The sequence below is a fragment of the Archocentrus centrarchus genome, chromosome 14 (assembly GCF_007364275.1).
Source record: "Archocentrus centrarchus isolate MPI-CPG fArcCen1 chromosome 14, fArcCen1, whole genome shotgun sequence".
NCBI classification, from domain to species: Eukaryota; Metazoa; Chordata; class Actinopteri; order Cichliformes; family Cichlidae; genus Archocentrus; species Archocentrus centrarchus.
Window position 1 is genome coordinate 22583114 of NC_044359.1, and position 16783 is coordinate 22599896.

At 41.8% G+C, this 16783-nt stretch overlaps 2 protein-coding genes across 3 annotated transcripts; both read right to left on the reverse strand.

The window, feature by feature from the left end:
* Positions 1–106: 106 nt before the first annotated feature.
* On the reverse strand, positions 107–8408 carry heatr6 (HEAT repeat containing 6). Its single transcript, XM_030745660.1, has 20 exons — positions 8113–8408; positions 7650–7757; positions 6769–6909; positions 6570–6685; positions 6292–6406; positions 6115–6216; positions 5867–6031; positions 5569–5786; positions 5223–5397; positions 4937–5143; positions 4500–4599; positions 4019–4413; positions 3815–3937; positions 3620–3706; positions 2877–3011; positions 2670–2792; positions 2435–2559; positions 2215–2311; positions 1896–2100; positions 107–1729 (listed from the first exon to the last, which is right to left on the reverse strand). Exons 1-20 carry the CDS (start codon positions 8404–8406, stop codon positions 1167–1169), a joined length of 3594 nt encoding a protein of 1197 aa, XP_030601520.1. The 5' UTR covers positions 8407–8408; the 3' UTR covers positions 107–1166.
* A 1764-nt stretch (positions 8409–10172) lies between these two features.
* dynll2b (dynein, light chain, LC8-type 2b) lies at positions 10173–11824 on the reverse strand. Of its 2 annotated transcripts, none has more exons than XM_030745922.1 (3): positions 11688–11824; positions 10991–11135; positions 10173–10900 (listed from the first exon to the last, which is right to left on the reverse strand). In XM_030745922.1, the coding sequence occupies exons 2-3, from the start codon at positions 11120–11122 to the stop codon at positions 10763–10765; spliced, it is 270 nt and encodes an 89-aa protein (XP_030601782.1). In that variant the 5' UTR covers positions 11123–11135; positions 11688–11824; the 3' UTR covers positions 10173–10762. The 2 variants fall into 2 exon arrangements, with proteins under 2 accessions (XP_030601782.1, XP_030601783.1); XM_030745923.1 differs by having other exon boundaries at positions 10991–11131; positions 11688–11810.
* Between the last annotated feature and the right edge of the window lie 4959 nt (positions 11825–16783).

The following is a 16783-nucleotide window of genomic DNA, read 5'->3' on the forward strand; positions in this document are numbered from 1 at the left end:
ACATGCTAAATAATGTATTCATATAACAAATATATAGTTTTAGTAATTAGAAGCCTTATATTTGAATAACCAAAAAAAAAAAAAAAAAAAAAAAAAAAAAAACCTCTTTTTTAACCTCTAATGGTCCTACTGCACCATTGTAGAGTTTTCCACTGTAAGTAATGACCAAATTCGCTTGCAGGTATCAAACGAGTGCACAAAAAGTTAAAAAGATGTTTACACAAAAAAACTGGCAGTAGATCACAATATCTCATCTTAAAAATCAGAAACAAAGGGGGAAGACAGGAGAGAAGAGACACTAGTGTATTCTTGCGTTTTAACCAAACAGGGCAGCTTGTGCAGCTGTTGCTCTCACTAAACCACACAAAATCACACCAGAATTGACACATTCCAAAAAATTATTTTGCCACATTTGAAGAACAAAAAAGCATAAAACCAAGTGTTCACGAGATGAGGCAGAAGTCAGTATAGGATTGTGTATTTTAAAGGAGAAAGAAAGAAAATTGTGTATATGTAAATGAAAAAACAGGCTTCTCACCAAAGTATCAAGGGTCAAATAACACCACAATTTTCCCACCTTTTATTTTCCCAGTTCTTTTTGGAGCTGTATAAAACATGTCATCTGTTCCAGGTTACATGTTTGATATTAACCAACAATGTGGCAGTAGAGCAACTTTTCTGAAGCTAACACTTCGTAATGGTGTCTTTGCTGCCAGCAGTGATGCGGTCATCACTGCTAGTATCTTGAAATGTGGGAATCAGTGTAACATTATTCGGATGTTTTTAGGGTTTTTTTTTTGTTTGTTTTGAGGTTTTTTTTCAAGAGTTGCAAGAAAAAGTTACTAAAAATGTGCCTCTCATACACAAAGTTCAACTGAGACATGAAAAGTATGAATTTGTATGTGCAATTGTGTATAATTCTGACTAAAAGATTCTTTAATCTTATTAGTAAAATTACAAAGCAGCAATCACCTAAGCAGTGGTGGTTAAAAAAAAAATACATGACATCAATATGGAGGGTTCAATGTTTTTTCTTCCTACAACTGTTTATTTTTTATTTTTCAGAAGCAAAATATGTTTGAACTGATGTTCAACATCATCAGTCATAACCCACTGTTACAAAGTCAATAAATGATCTCTTGGCTTTGCTTTCAGTCACCTCTTTGTTACTTTGTGGTCTCTTCACAAGTCTTTAGCAAATCCTCCAGAAAATGAGTCACCACCTCCTTACCTCTCTCCTCCTCCCCTCCCACCGTTAACCCCTTCATCCTGACCAGAATCTGCTGCACACCTCCAATTCTCTGCCGAGGGTGCAAACTCTCCCCTCCTGTGTCCTTCTCCGCCTCCTCTCCTCCTCCTTCCTCTGCTAGGAGATACTTTATCAAATGCTCTCTGATGCCCCTCCCCTCCTCACCGGCAAGCGACGCGCCGAGGCCAGGCATGTCCTGCGACTGGCTGACGCTGAGCAGGTGTAAGAGAGCCTGTGAGAGGGTGTGTCGCAGGCTGGCGCTGTAGCGGAACTCCAAAAAGTCATGGGTGTCTTCACTGTTCTCGAGGGCTGTAGCCAGTGAGCGCCACACACAGGTAAACCGCTCCATGTCTCCATAGCAGCTGCGGTGAGTGGGAACTGATAGAGCGGCGGCAGATTTGATCCGCACTTTGAAATTCTTACAGGAAGTAACAACGTGGCAGAGGGCAGAGAACGCTTCATGAGACCACACGGCTGAGTCTGATGGAAAGATTGAAACAAATCTGGCACATGAGCAACATTTAAAAAAAAACAAACTGAAATCCAAAAAAATCATTGCTGGGAAAATTTTATGCAGCTCCTTCATATATGAGATGTAACACTGAGAATGTACTGTGAATTTACAGCCCTGTGATTAAACACTTACCTAGAGGCAAGGCCGGGTTTCTGAAAGCATTTCCTAAAGCATAACAGGCGTTCCATCTGACCTTCATCGTAGCCTCTGATTGGACCGTTTTAACCAGAGCACGAACTGCATCTTCCAGCGGCCCTTGGAACGCGGGCCTGGTCATCTGACTCTGCCGCAGGAAATGAAGCAGATTCCCGAGCGCTCGCACTGCATTAGACTTCACCTGGTAGGGATCAAGGGAGGATACAAGTTCACAATACGTGATCTAACAGATTAATTCAAAGGCATTTTAAAATAATGCTCATGTTTGTGCGTGTGAAAGCATAGATGCTCGCACCCTGTCTTTGTCTGCAGCTGCTCGTGTAGCTGCCTGCAACATCTTGAGCAGCAGCATGTCTGATAACTCTTCCTGGAAGTCCACACCTACACTCTCCCTGGTTAAAGAGAGTGAAGGTCAACTGATTAGAATAAAGTATAGTTTTTGTCTGTAATCTTCAAATACGATCACAGTCTGTTCTGAGACAGTCAATGCACACAGTAGAGCCATGCTGTCTTACATATTAACAATAAGAGTGTCTGTGAGGTTCCCTAGGGACCAGGCAGCCTTGGCACGCACATTCGTAGATCGATCATCGAGCGCAGCTAGGATAGTGTTTGCAGTATCAGCCACGAACATGACATCCTGAAAAGAAAACATGTTTTCTCTGTTTTTATCTAGAGTTACAACTCTTGGTAAATAACTTACTAACTTGAATGTTAATTGTGCTCATAACCGCTGATCAGTGTGCCTACCTCCCTCAAACAGGGGAACAGTACGTAGATCCCCAAAGCCCTGACGGCTGCCGTCTTCACCAGATAGTTTTCGATGTAGGTCAGCCCCAGCAGCACAGTGATGCACATCAGCTGGGTCTTGTCCTTAAAAACCACATTACACATAAAGCTTCATGAAGCTCAGCAGCACCAGTGTGGAAAAATGAGTTAAATGAAAGTGCCACTCACCGGCAGCTGTGCAAAAGCCTGCGGCAGGATGGAGGAGAGCGTGTCGCAGGCGCTCGCCTGCAGCGTGGGATGCTGCTCATTCTGCAGCGCCCTGTTTAGTGGACCGCTCAACACTTCTAACCAAAACTGCACCACCTACATTGTGCACACGTGAATGAAATGAGAATACGTTAATGTGAATTCCTGCAACTATTTTTTTTTTTTATATAACCTGAAGCTTGCAGGTTCTTAACACCTCCTTTTACTATAACTGCAGCCTGTACAGAACTGGTTTGTAGCTCAGTGTTTTAATGACAGCAGCTTACATTACCTACTCCTCAATCTGTGCTCAACCTGCAGATATCAAATCCTGTCTCTAGACTTGAGTTTGAATACTCCAGAAAGCTGTGGTTGTCTGTAACTGCAAAGGATTTTTCAATCAGTTCATCATCGTCTAAAGGCTCCAGTGTCTTTGAAGCTCAAGTTGAAATCTGAAAAATTATTTTGTAATCACTTACAAATGCACATCAGTATGTTCAAAGTCTGAAAGAGGTTTGCTTAAATGCTCTAAAACAAATCAAAAATTTAAGTGTGTTACATATGGATATTAAGAAGAATCTAACACTTTAGATTTTAATTTTAGCCCTGCATTAGCTGAATCTGTCTGACAAACAGGAGTTGTCTAAAAAGAATGAAACATTTGTTTAAACAGCTGTAATGTCATGCTGTGAATACTCTACTGTATAGAGATGGTCTGCACTTACCTGGCTTATGGGGACCCTTGAGTTCTCAGGCACGTTGCTTTCTGCTCTATACTGCTGGATTATTCCCAAACCAAACTCCTCTAGCAACTAAATAAGAGACAAATGTTATTTCTAAATATCTGATAGTTAATTTTTTGTGTACTGTTGCAGGATCAGTTTGAAATTTGCATTTATATATTAAATAGAGGGCATTACCTTTGCTCCGTGCAGCTGTACGGAGGTGTCTGCCTCCCCGAGGCAGTGAGCACTCACTTGCCCAATCTCACACAGATAGCTTTGAGTTAGAGGGAAGTAGCCACGCACCAGGTGAGACAAGACCTGAAACACAAGCGATTAAAAACATCTTAAGACTTTAAAAACGCCTGTTCGGAGCTTTTTGTCTGGCATATTATCTCTCACCTGCAGAGCTTCGAGTCGAACAGGAGGGGGCTCTAAAGCAGCACCCCCTCCCATTCCCTCACTGTCTGATTGGTCCTCTCTGGGCTGAGTCACTAGCATCACACACAGCTGCAGCAGCCACAGCCGGCAGCTGTCCTCCTCCCCTGGTGTGTAAGGAACGTGTGGGGTATGTGTGCTAGAGCTCCGCTGGGAATGGGAATGTCCGACTGGTGTACGAGAGGGTGAAGATACCCCATCTCGTTGTCTCCAGCTGAGAGCCGAGTCCTGTGGCGTGAGCGCACCGGCGGTGCTGCTGTGATCCGGCTGCTGGAGGAGTAGCTGAACCTCAGGAAGAGGAGCCTGTGTGGTCACTAGAGCCCCATAAAGTGTCAGGACTGACACACGTACATTCACATCTAAAGAAGGACAATAAGTGTGTCAACAGTAACATAAGTCCATGTCTCTCAGTTATGGTATTTAAATACACTGACATTATACAGACCTCTGTGGCGCACGTATGGACGAATCTGCTTCCAGAGCAGAGTGAGCAGACCAGGTCTGAGACGGTTATAGGGAGCATTGCCCACCAAGTAGGCCAGACACTAACAGACGAAGCAGAGGGAGATTTACAGTGTGGATAATAAAGGCCAGAATTCAGCAACATCTCTGCAAGCTTGTTTCACATTAATCTGGGACCAATAAATCACATTTTAATTTGCTATAGATAAACAACACAAGAAGACTAGTTGAAACACAGTGACTAAGTAAGTAGATACATTAAAATAAGGAGGTAATAAATAAATTACAGTCAGAAATTTTAAGTAGTTGCAGAAGTTCAACAAAGTCAGGAAGACAGTGGCTGTAACCCGAAAGAGAAAACTAATGGGGGAGCTTTGTACACACAGGTAAAGTGTGTTCATGAAGGGGAAGTAATCGCACCTTTATGACCTGTGTGAGTGTCTGAGGAGAAGTCTCAGCCAGCAGTGCCAGACTGAGAGTGCGGTGCAGCTCTCTGACAGCAGTAGCCAGCGTGAAGGAGAAAGGGGTGTAAGATGTTCGAGGAGACGCTGTATCTTCAGCCACAGCCAGAAACTGACGGGAGCCGTCCAGTATGGCTGACAACACCTGAAGTGCACACAACCTCACCTGGAAGGAGAGTGAAGAGAGAGATGTAACAATCATAGCTGTCCAGGAGAAATGCACAGCAGATAGGTGTGTGCGGTACCTTTGGCGAGGGGTCCTTCAGAATAATTGTGAGGAGTGTAAGAGGCGGCGGCCCCCCAATAGGAGAGTCAGGGATGAAGGAAGACCAGTAACCGTACAGAGTTCTCTTCTCTACTGCTTTCACCACCGCTAACAAACAGTGCAGCGCCCCCTGACGCACACGACCATGGTTCGCTCTGAAAGAGAAAAGAAAAAAAGAAAACACTGCAGTTTCTTTTGGAGTGTAAAAAAAAAAAAAAAAGAGCACAAGAAGATGAAACAAATAGACCATCTACTGAAACTTAAAAAAAAAAAAAAAAACATGCACACATGGGGAAAGGTATTTGGAAAAAAGGGACTTTCTGTACCTTAATTTGCTCTGTGTGTTGCCCTCTGGGTCAGAAAATTCAGAGTCAGAACTGTTTAGTTTCCAGGGCGGGTAAAGAAATGAGGCAGGCTGTTTTTCTTCCACCCTGCCTTTCTGAGGCACAGGCACAGTCTCTGCATCTCGTTCCTCTCGTTCATCCCCTTTGCTCTCCTCGGTTTTCGTCTTCTTTCCCTTACCTTTAGATTTCCTCTTTTTATTCTTAGGAGAGACAAATACAGTGTGTGAGTTTCCTCAGTGTTTTTCAATATGGCTATCGCTGGTATCAAGACTCTTCTTACCCCTGAAGCTTTTCCTGGCACAGCGGCATCCTTTGGTGGCTCTGAAGATTTTGGTGATTCTGCAGTTTTTGCTGCAGAGTGGCCCTCGTACTGCGGTAAAGGTGCTGGATAAAGTACAGTCGGCCACTCCACACTCACACCCGGAGCCCCCTGGAACATGAGCCGCTGCAGAATACATGAGGAGGACTCCATGTTAATACTCTAACATTACTAGGAAAAAAAAGTGCAAGTGTGGGATGATTTCACACCTTAAGTGCAGCCAGTACGGAACCAAGCTCCTCCCCTCCACCAAATTTCCACTTCCCACCTGAGAGACAACACTGAAGTCCCTTCAGAGCTGCTTGGATCACCTGCATAGATCATACAAGCATGACTGAATCAATCTGTTCCTTGTTTAAATGTTTGGCACAACAAGTATTCAGTACCATGCAGTAGAAGAGCTCGTCAGTGTTGGGAGGTTTGGGTGACTGCAACGTTTTCAAGAAGGCTCTGAAACAAACATTTCTGTACTGATCATCCAAAGGAGGCTGACCAGGGATCCTGCAGGGAGACAGTTGGGATTAGTTTGCTTGCTGCACCTTGTTTCAGTCACTTTCTGGATTCAAAGCATCGCTTCAGAAATCAGATCAGACACCACATCCAGATTTTTATATTGCCTACACAGATAAAAATGGCCCCAGGCTTATGTACATTGTAGTCGTACCTGAGACAGATGTTGGCCATGCAGGTAAGAGCAACTCGGCGCAACTCCATATTGGACTGAGATGGAGAACTATATTGCAGGAGGAATCCCTCTTCACCCAGCAAGTCACTGAGGTGCTACAAATATAAAAAAAAAGTCTTGATGCAAATAGTCAACAGTTAGGACACATGTTCACAAAGTGCACTGTATAAATATCTACCTGGTGGCACTGAGGTCCATTCCCATAGACTACCGTGGAGAGTGCCAGGAGGACATCTGTGTGTGTCCACGTGCTGCATACTTTCAGTGCACCCGCAGTATAGTTCACCAGTACATCCAGTGTGTGTTCATCCATTATTACCTTAAAAAAAAAAAAAAAAGACAAATGTGACTGAAAGTGCAATATACTTCAAAACACACTATGTGGACAAATGTACTGGGGCAGCTACACATTACAACAACTACAGGAACCTTTATGACATCTCATTCTATTAATATGTAGTTGCTGCCTTTTGCCCAGAAGACCATTTGAGGTCAGCCACTGATGCTAATGAGAAGGTCCAGCTTGAATCTCTGTTTCATCCCAAAGGTGTTAGACGGCTGGATGTGTTTAGTGTGTCATTGCTTTGTGCACTGGGGCAGAGTCAAACCAGAACAGAAAAGGACCTTCCCCAAACTGTTCCCAAAAGGTTGGAAGCAAAGAATTGTCCAAAATGTCTTCATAAGTTGAAGCATTAAAATTTCCCTTCACTGGGACCAGGCCAGCCCCAGAAAAACATCCCCACTGCATTATCACTTCAACAAACTTTACAGTTGGCACAATGCAGTCAGGCAGGTAACACTCTCCTGGCATTCACCAAACCAGTGAATTCCTAGACCAACCCATTTCTTCACAAATGTTTGTAAAGGCAGACTGCATGACTAGGTACTTGATTTTATTCACCTGTGGCAACAGGACTAAAAAAAACAAAAAAAAAAACACATCAGTTCAGGTGAGATCCAATACATTTGTCCATATAGTGCATGTGTAACAAAACTAAGCCTATACGGCACATAAGTGCACATGTGGTAAAAATCTGACTCTTCTCAAAGACCTGTTACCTTCAGCTGATTGAGCAGATGATGGACAAGCTGGCAGAGTTTGATGACTAAATGTTCCTGAGTCAGCGGCACAAGACAGCTGGCATGTTTGAGGAGAGAACACACTTCCTGAAATGAAAATGAGGAGGATCATCAGCACAGCCATTAATATCTTTCACAGCCAAAGCAAAAATGATACTGGACATCACATGTGTTGGTTTACTTTGCCCAGGAAGCTCCTGCACGTTTGATTGGATAGGTGTGCTACATGTGCGGTTAATGCCCACGTGCACAGTAACAGAACAGTAACTCTTATTGGTTACACGGTCATCCTCAGGGGTCTGGACTGTACCCTAACAAGGACAGTGCGTGTTTATGGCTATTCCAGCATTTAGTCACTCCACTTCTGGTGTCAAATACTGAGGCACCAGACTTTTACGACTTGTTTGTGTGCATGCAGACTACGCGTCCAACGTGTCCTTACCTCTGGACGGATGCTGACAGCGGGCTCGAAGGTCCTGTTGTAGTTTTCGGACAGGAGCTGGTCAAACAGCAGGTTGAGCTCCTCTCTGAGTTGGACTGAGTCAGCTCGCAGGGCTCGCAGTTTTACGGCGCAGTTGGAAAACAGTTTCTCGGCCTCCGACTGCGTGCCGTGCTGCCAGCCGTCCGCCGCCATGGGTGTGAATGGAGCAGCCTCGGCGGACAGAGGGACCGGGGGAAAAGCAGGAGCAGCACCGCGGACAAGTGCCGGGTGTGACAACCCGCTCTGAGCCGCCATACTTTTTCTATCTCCTCGGTGGTTATTGCGCTTTCTTTAAAACTTCACATCCAAGTGTCCAGCTCATTACCGCCCCCTACAGCGGAAACCAAAAATACGAATCTCCGTTTTGTGTTTTGCAGAGGTTGGTATGGAAGTTTGTTTCTGCCACTGAACTTTTTATTTATTTATTTTGTATTATTATTATTTACTGTTTCTGCCAGCCATAAGTCAAATTTTCCAGTTATTGGCCCTATTCCAGGAAGCTGGTTCAGCAAATTACAAGTTTAAAAGCACAGTCTGAGTTGATCAACTCTGAGTTTGCGTGTGTGTGAGTAAGGAAAGAAATCCTCCATAAACGGAGCTCCGGGTAAATAAAGAGCTGAGCCTCCATTTTAACCCGGTGATTCGAGGAATATACGTATCAGTGTGGAGCATCATGAGTGAGTTTAATCAGCTTGGCCCACTCTGTCATCATCATAGACAGAATAAAAGTTTATTAAATATATTATTTATTTTATAATGTCTGCTGCCATCATTTACCGAAACTTGAATTTTCAACAGATGAAGCTTAATCCTAATTTTGCATTTGATTTTTAAAATCTAATTATTCAGCTGCAACCTGACAAACAAATGCAGGAGACAGAAAGTGAAGATAAAAATGTGGAGAAACAGCTCAGAGTTTACTGACAGACCTGTGTATTAGTTACTAAGATGGCCGCAGACTGGGGGCGGAGCTGCCCTCATGTAAGTTTAATTAATAAAAGCTGTTTTTGCTGCAGTTTATGATTGTTTAAATAATTGTTCAGTAAAAATGGAATCTAGTGATGGAATAGCAACCTCACTTTATTCATTTTTTAAATGGAGAATTTCATTACTTCTGGCATTACTGGATAAAAATGAGTAATGAGCTTGAGAGAAAAACTGCTTTAATGTTTCCAGTTTAACAGTTTCTAATCTGATCTCAGCTTCACTGATAGATGACGGCACTCTGCCAGCCACGTGCTGATTATAAACCCGTGGCATGAACGGTGTCTCCGTCCTTACAGCCAGTTGAGTGAATAACTGTGGAAGTGCTTGTGTTACAAATAATGAACTAACGTCTAACTGGGATTTCAGTGCTTATAGAAACAAATGTCTGCAGATGAATTTGCTCCTCTGACAGCAACTTAATGAGGCAATGAATCAGACTGTCAGGTGGTTCAGGTGCAGGAGGGGAGGGGTCAGAGGGGAACAGTTTAGGGTCACAGTCTGTTACCATCATAACTAAGAGTTAAAGTTAGTTTTCTGGTACAGTTTCTGCCACTTTAGGGTTAACAGAGTTTTTAGCTAACCCTGCTTTCTGGAGTAGGTCCCAGTCCTTGTACCTGACTGTCTTCAGAGGAATTTTTTTATTTTTTTGCTAAGCCACTTAACACTGCCCCATGATTCATTCAACCATAAAGAAGGCACCTAACTCAAGAGCTGAACCAGTGTCTATACACAACCACCTTAGCAATGAACCAACTAAATTGTATTTTTAGGCCCTTTGTTACTAACAGAAAAAAAAAAAAAAAAAAAAAAAAAAAAAAAAAAAAAGTCCAATTTCTTTGAAAAATGCTAAACACACTTTGACATGTACATAGCTGACTATTCATGTCCCCTCCATCTGGAGTTGGAACACCTTCAGCAAAATGTGCCACAATACTGTGATCAGAATATACATGAGATCATTTGCTGGATATCCCCACAGAGTGACAAGACATTGTTAAATTTCATGCAAGTGAAATGAATTCCAAGCACCATAACACATTTTGAACCAATTTACTATCTCCAAGTTTTTTTTCTCTCAACATGATGAAAATATCAAACTGCTCACTGAATTACATTCAACAGATCTACAGTAACAGTGTAAATAATCAACAGGAATGTTCAAGCATGTACAAATCCCCTAAAATCTCTCAGCATGTTACATCCTTTATTTTGTGCGAGCAACAGTGTCAGCATGATTTCACAGAAAATTAACATAGAACACAAAAAAAAAAAAAAAAAAAACTGTTGCTTCATTGAAAGCAAATTAAATCGCAAAATAATGTACAAGTCCATGCACCACTGCACAGCAAATTACTGAAAAATCATGAGCAAAGATGAGTTAGATGTGCAGAGGCTGACTGAGTGCCGTCACGTCAAGTAAATTTATACTGGTATTTTCTATGAATGACATCACCAGTTCAGGCATTACACAAGCTCAAAGCACCATCCACGCTTGGTAGTAGTGTTGCAGGAGGCACCCAAAAAAAAGAAAAACCCCAAAAAAGGCTGAAGCCAATAGGAAATCAGGAGGTAGTCATGTAGCAAATGGGAGAAGGGCTGAGGACTCAGTTTAAGCGGGCATGTTTCAGCCAGACTTGAAGAGCAGAATAGCCACTTGACCCAGGTAGAAGTAGATGAAATGCTTCGTCTCATGTGTCACGTAGCTGCCAAAGTTCCTCCCAACAATGCAATGCCAGGTGGGGTTGTACTTCTTGTCAAACTCCTACAGGGCAGAAACACCAATTATCTTCCTGGCAAAATACATGCAACAGGTTTGCACAATTAGTTTTATTTTTAAGCAAAAGCGACATACCTTTTTGACATAAGCGGCAATATCCTTCTCAATGTTGTACTTTTCCATAGCCTGCATGGCACAGTCCACTGCATCCTGCTGCATTTCATCAGACATGTCTGCATTCTTTATCACAGCCTTCTTGTCACTCATGTTGGCTTTCTGACTGCGAGAGACAAAGCAATATTTACCGACATGTTCAGGTCTTAGGAGCTGCAGCCAGTACTTTCTCGTGGCATCACTACTGTCACAGGGCCCAAAGAGGCCGTTACTGGCTGCAGGGTGCATTTTATTTACGTGACTTGCACGATTTGCAAAGGAGAGCCAAATGAGACTAGGACAGTATCCAAAACAGGTGACATAAGTGTCCTGGATTTTACTGAGGTCCCTTGTGTAGTTTGAGGCAGACAGAGGGCCATTTATGTTAGGATCACAATTAATGGAAGCCATGTGCCGCTGCTGCTTTAGTAAAAGCACAGTTTAACCATTACAGCACCCAATTTTGCTCATGTAATCCAACAACTGTCTAACTGCTCCGGTTAGCAGGTGTGCATAACGTGTAGAAAGTGGAGGCAGCATTTATGCAGCTCCTCGGGACAAATAGAAGAGCCTCAAGAGCGTGCATGCGCACGCAAGCAGAAACCTCATCACTCACTCTCACCTGCTCACAGCGACAACAAGTAGCAGAGCCTGGTATTAAAACGCATTTCACTCTTACCGTCTTTCAAGAAAGTCTCAACGTGCAACGGTACGCGATGAATTTGCCGCACGTTTTTTCCTTTATTTATGCGAGGAAGTGTGGCGCGTGCGTTCCGCCCTCTGCTTCACATCCTCCGCGTGATTGGCTCGAGCGAAGCCTCCACCCTGCCAAGGGCCTGTTTTACTTGCCGACGACACCCTGCATCTTATTTCCACCCAGAATGCACCATTTTCACCCGCTACCCCGCCCCTCACAGGGCCTGATCGATCCAGGTGATCGGTATAAAAGCACCTACAAACCTGAGCGTAAAAATAGGCTCAAATATGTACACACACTCACTTAAGTGTCCTTTAACTTGACACGGTCAAAGCCCGTTAATAGCGATGCGCAAACGAAGCCTTTGTAAAGCACTGAACCACCTGAGACAATTGTATCGAAAATGGGTTCGTTACTCGAAGCTTCCGTTACAGCGACCTCTCCTGGAGAAGTGCAAGGCTGCAGTCAAAGTAGGCAGCATGTTGGTGGACAGGAGACTTAATTGCGCACACGCACGCGGATGTACGCACACATACACACTTTAATGAGGTACTTCTGTACAAAACACCTTTTGCGAAGCGTCTTTGCCCACACATTATGATCTATTTACAAATGGAGAGACTGAATGTGCCTGTTGTTATTGAGGAGAGAGTTCTGGGAAAATATGGCATAAATTGGTGTGCTTGTGTAACTATGGCAAGGGGTGATTTCATGGGATGGGGAACACTCAGAGATTTTTATTGAGGTACATTATTTTTTCAGCTATTTTTGGATTGAGCCGATCTTCCTTTTTGCTCACAATGAGATGAGGAGTGTCAGTGAATCACCTGATTGGACCGCAAACCTGCCATTTCATTTCAATTTTATTTACATAGTGTCAAATCACAACAAGCAGTTGCCTCAAGGTGCTTTATATTTTAAGGTACAGACCCTACAATAATTACAGAGAAAACCCAACAATTAAAACAACCCTCTATGAGCAAGCACTTGGCAACATTGGAAAGGAAAAACTCCCTTTTAACAGGAAGAACCATCTGGCAGAACCAGGCTCAGGGAGGGACAGCCATCTGCCAGACAGGACAAAAGACATGCTGTGGAAGAGAGCCAGAGATTAATAATAACTACTGCTTAAATCCAGAGTGGTGTATAAAAATAGAAAGAGTGAAAAGAGGTTAATGAAAAAGAGATACTCAGTGCATCATGGGACATCATATGCCACGCGATTTTTTTTTCACCCCAAAGCAAGCTTTGAAGCAGTGGTTCTATGGAACTGTAATTTCAGGGTCTGAAGCCCATATTGAAGCTTTAGTGTTGCAGGGCCATCACTACTATTAACTTCTCATTAGTGATCTTGATTGACTACAACTTGTAGTTTCTCTCTGCCACCATAAAAATTATTGGTTTGATAGCACTTATTAAGACTGAACAATACTCAGAACAATGGGAAGGTCCAAGGGAGAATTTTATATTTAACCAAGTTGGGCAGGTCTCTTGGTGTCATTTCTAAACTGCAGATTTCAAGATTATAAGTTGAAACAACTGTACATAAATACAAGTTATTCAGTTATTCTGACACCACTTTGCCAAAGTCTGGAAAAAGACCCAAACTGTCACCCTCAGATGAGAGGAACTTGGTTAGGATGTTCAGGAACAACTCAGGAACCACCAAGCCTCAAGCCTGCCTTGAACCGTAAACTCCTGGAACACTGTCTGCAGTGAAGTGGTCAGATAAGACAAAGATTGAGCTAATTGGCCACAATGACAATTAGGAGTAAAGGACAATTGAGGAGTAAAAGTGAGACTTTCGAACCTGAAAACACTATACCAAAAAGGAAACCAGCCAATTTAAATTAACTCTACCAATTCTGCCAAGAAAATGGTCAAATATCCGGCCAGAATTATGACAAAAGCTTGTTGATGACTACAAAAATACAAGGTGCAACTTGCTAAGAGATATTTCACCAGATATTATTGAGGGTTTGTATGTTTGAGCCTGCATGTCTACTTTGGACCCTGTGTGGATCAGAGAAAATCCAAAACAAATTCAAACTTGTGCACCCAATTCTTATTAAAAAAAAAAAAAGTAATTAAAGCTGTATGCTGCACAAACATTATAACCTGGAAAAGGAACAATTCAAAGAGATTATTAAAAGCCCAAAACGATCATGACATTCATGCCCATGATGAATGTATGCAAACTTCTGCCCACAACTATATGGGTTTTTGGTTGTTTTCTGTTCCATCTGGTGGTATGATGAGGATAAACAGTGTAATCTGTTAATTTCGCAGAACTGGTACAAAAACGAAAACCACGATGAAATGAAACTGTAAAATGAATTTTTATTGAAGCTTTTCAAAGTACTGGAAATTATACTTATCTAAATGATTGTCTGCAGAAAATTGCTGACCTAAGAGAGAAATTGCACACATAAAAGTCACATTCTCCTGTAACCTCCGAATCTCCCCACCCTCTGTGATTGTGTTAATTTTTAGCCACACTTTACCACTCTCCTTATGTGCGTGGAGCCATCCTGCACCTCTCAGCCCTCCTCCTGGATTACACCAAGCTTTTCATCTTAATCAGAAACAATAAATTTCTCAGGATGTCTTCCCACATGAAAAGAAATGTTTTCTTTCTGCTGTTTGAAGGCCAATTTACAGTTTGAATATTTTTCTAAAATGTTTCCAGTTTGATGGGATTATGTGGATGTGGACAGGGCCAGGGGTCGGGATCCTCTCCTGGTAAAATGTTCCCATGCTCCTGTTCCATGTATCCATCCTGAAGTCTAATCTTAATCTGATCCTGACTCCTGATCCAGCTCCGGAATGGGGAGACCCAGCCCAAACTTTCAGAATACTAGCAGAACCAAAGAGAAGGAGGCGAGTTAGAATCACACCTTCCTGACAGGAACAATAGGGATGTTACAGGAAACGTAACATAATACATGTGAGGTAATAATATAGTCAGTCATTCAAGGTGCACATGACCTACCTGAGACTATAACCCTGTACTTGGAACGCTGTGACGGGGGAACATGCCTTTCCTTTGGGGTTCCTAAAGCTCCACCACCACCTCCTCTTCCACCTCCACGTCCACTTTGAGGGAACTCAACACGCAGACGGTAGCCATCGTAGTCGTAACCATCACATCCATAAACAGCATCTTCAGCATCCCTGAAGAGTGATACTGACACTCACTCCTCAGTACATGCCACAGTGTACTGAGTAGTACACTGATTTTAGACAACTGCAGGCTCATCTTGTCAATTTAATGTGTTCACTTAAAACTGAGGCAGTCTAACAAGCCTACAAGTTTTTTTTTTTTTAAGATTTAGAGAGACAATTTGAGCCTTTTTGAAACCACAGGTATTGCCCCTTGGTGGCCATTAAAGGGAGTGCAGGCTTAATCAGCATCACTTTTCAGCAATGGCAGCAATGTCCATCTTTTATATTAAACCCATAAATAATAAGCAATTGCAGAAATTGGCTTTAGCCAAAACAACAAAAATGTCATTGGCCATAATTCTGTGTTACAACTTTACTTAAATTAGAGGTTTCTGAGGAGACTTTTTACATGAAGACCAATACAGCTGTGTAAAGAAATTCTTAACGCACAGTAATTGGACATGGGAAGTGTTTTCAGAGATAAAGTTACTTGTGTATTAAAGCACTCAAGTCCCTTCAGTCCCAGCGTCACTCTCCATGGTACTGAAACAGCAAACCATATTCTATCTGTTCACTCAGTCGTTTTTCAGTTAAAATGCACACACTTGCACGGTAAATGCTGAGTGAATGGCCTGGTCACAAACCCTTCTCCTAGTGGTAACAGTATGAGCGATTTCATCAAAACTAAACAGGGAATCAACTTTTAGGTGCTGATGGAACAATCGCTCTCAACATCATGGGGGATACACCTTTATGGGACATTTTCAAAAGAATTTTTTTTTTTTTTAAAGATTTTATTTAACGTTTCATCATTTACTGTCTGTAATTTGTCTTAATCATTGTTCTTCCTGCCTTGTAACTATGTGGATTATTTTCTTTTCTTTTATATTGTTGTTTTAATGTTTAAGGTTTGCTGATATTTTTATATTTTACTTTTATTCATCTTAAAGTTTAGCAAAATTTTAGTCACAGTTGTGTATTTTTTTAATGGTGCTTATCAAAATTCGCAATAAGCACACACCAGTTCAGAGAGCATGATCATATTAGGGATATCTGCTCTGTGACATCATACGGCACTAAAACTAGAAAAATATCTGAAACCTGAGCTTTTGGCTAACAAGAAATAGTTGTTTAAATATGGAAGCTCATTTCCACCAGTGGGAAAAAATACCATCCAAAAGTCACAAGTTCTGGTTATTACCTCAAATATCTGAGAAAATAACTTGAAACTGTGCATTATTCAGCTGAAATTTTTACTTATGGATGGAATTTAATTTACTTTTTTGTCAGTGACAAGCTTCCATAAAACACTGACATTATTACATGAAACATATATTATTTATGAACTCTAGTTTTCACGCTAGTTTTTGTTGTATGACAGTCATTATCAATAAACAGAATCCTGACTGTATTGGAAAAACAATTATTGGTACAAACGTATGGGGTCAGATTACTGTCGATAAAAAATGTATGCGTAGGAGTCCAAATTCGTAAATGTAAGTCAATAAATATGAACAAATTTAAGACTTGGATTTGTTCTGTTTTGCAACTCATACGTACATGTGAAATCCAAGGTTTTATCAAGTTTACAAGTTATGAATACAAGCTACAAAGTTACAACTTCGCAACAATACAAGTACAAATCACAAATTTACGAGTACAAATCTCTAACTATTGAACGTCATACTGCGCATGCGTTAAAAGACATTCCTGCCATAAGATGATGGACAGAGAGTGAACATAATCAGGTAACAGATCATTTAACGTTGGATTTATTCAGACAATTTTTACTAGTGGAGATAAAATTCTGCACACAAAAAAAAGAAAAAAAAAAAAAGAAGCAGATGGCAATGGATCAGTCAACATCTCATGAGATAAAGGCATTTGGGACTGTAAAGGTAGAGGTGGCCTCT

What these genes read in the sequence shown, in the direction of transcription:
- dynll2b (XM_030745922.1), bottom strand. Translation starts at nt 11,122, where the DNA reads ATGAGTGACAAGAAGGCTGTGATAAAGAATGCAGACATGTCTGATGAA. An exon ending in TTGCCGCTTATGTCAAAAAG is followed by an intron (nt 10,901 to 10,990) that starts GTATGTCGCTTT and finishes TCTGCCCTGTAG; the next exon opens with GAGTTTGACAAGAAGTACAA.
- heatr6 (XM_030745660.1), bottom strand. Translation starts at nt 8,406, where the DNA reads ATGGCGGCTCAGAGCGGGTTGTCACACCCGGCACTTGTCCGCGGTGCT. An exon ending in ATGGACCTCAGTGCCACCAG is followed by an intron (nt 6,686 to 6,768) that starts GTAGATATTTAT and finishes TTATATTTGTAG; the next exon opens with CACCTCAGTGACTTGCTGGG. An exon ending in CCGTACTGGCTGCACTTAAG is followed by an intron (nt 6,032 to 6,114) that starts GTGTGAAATCAT and finishes TGTATTCTGCAG; the next exon opens with CGGCTCATGTTCCAGGGGGC.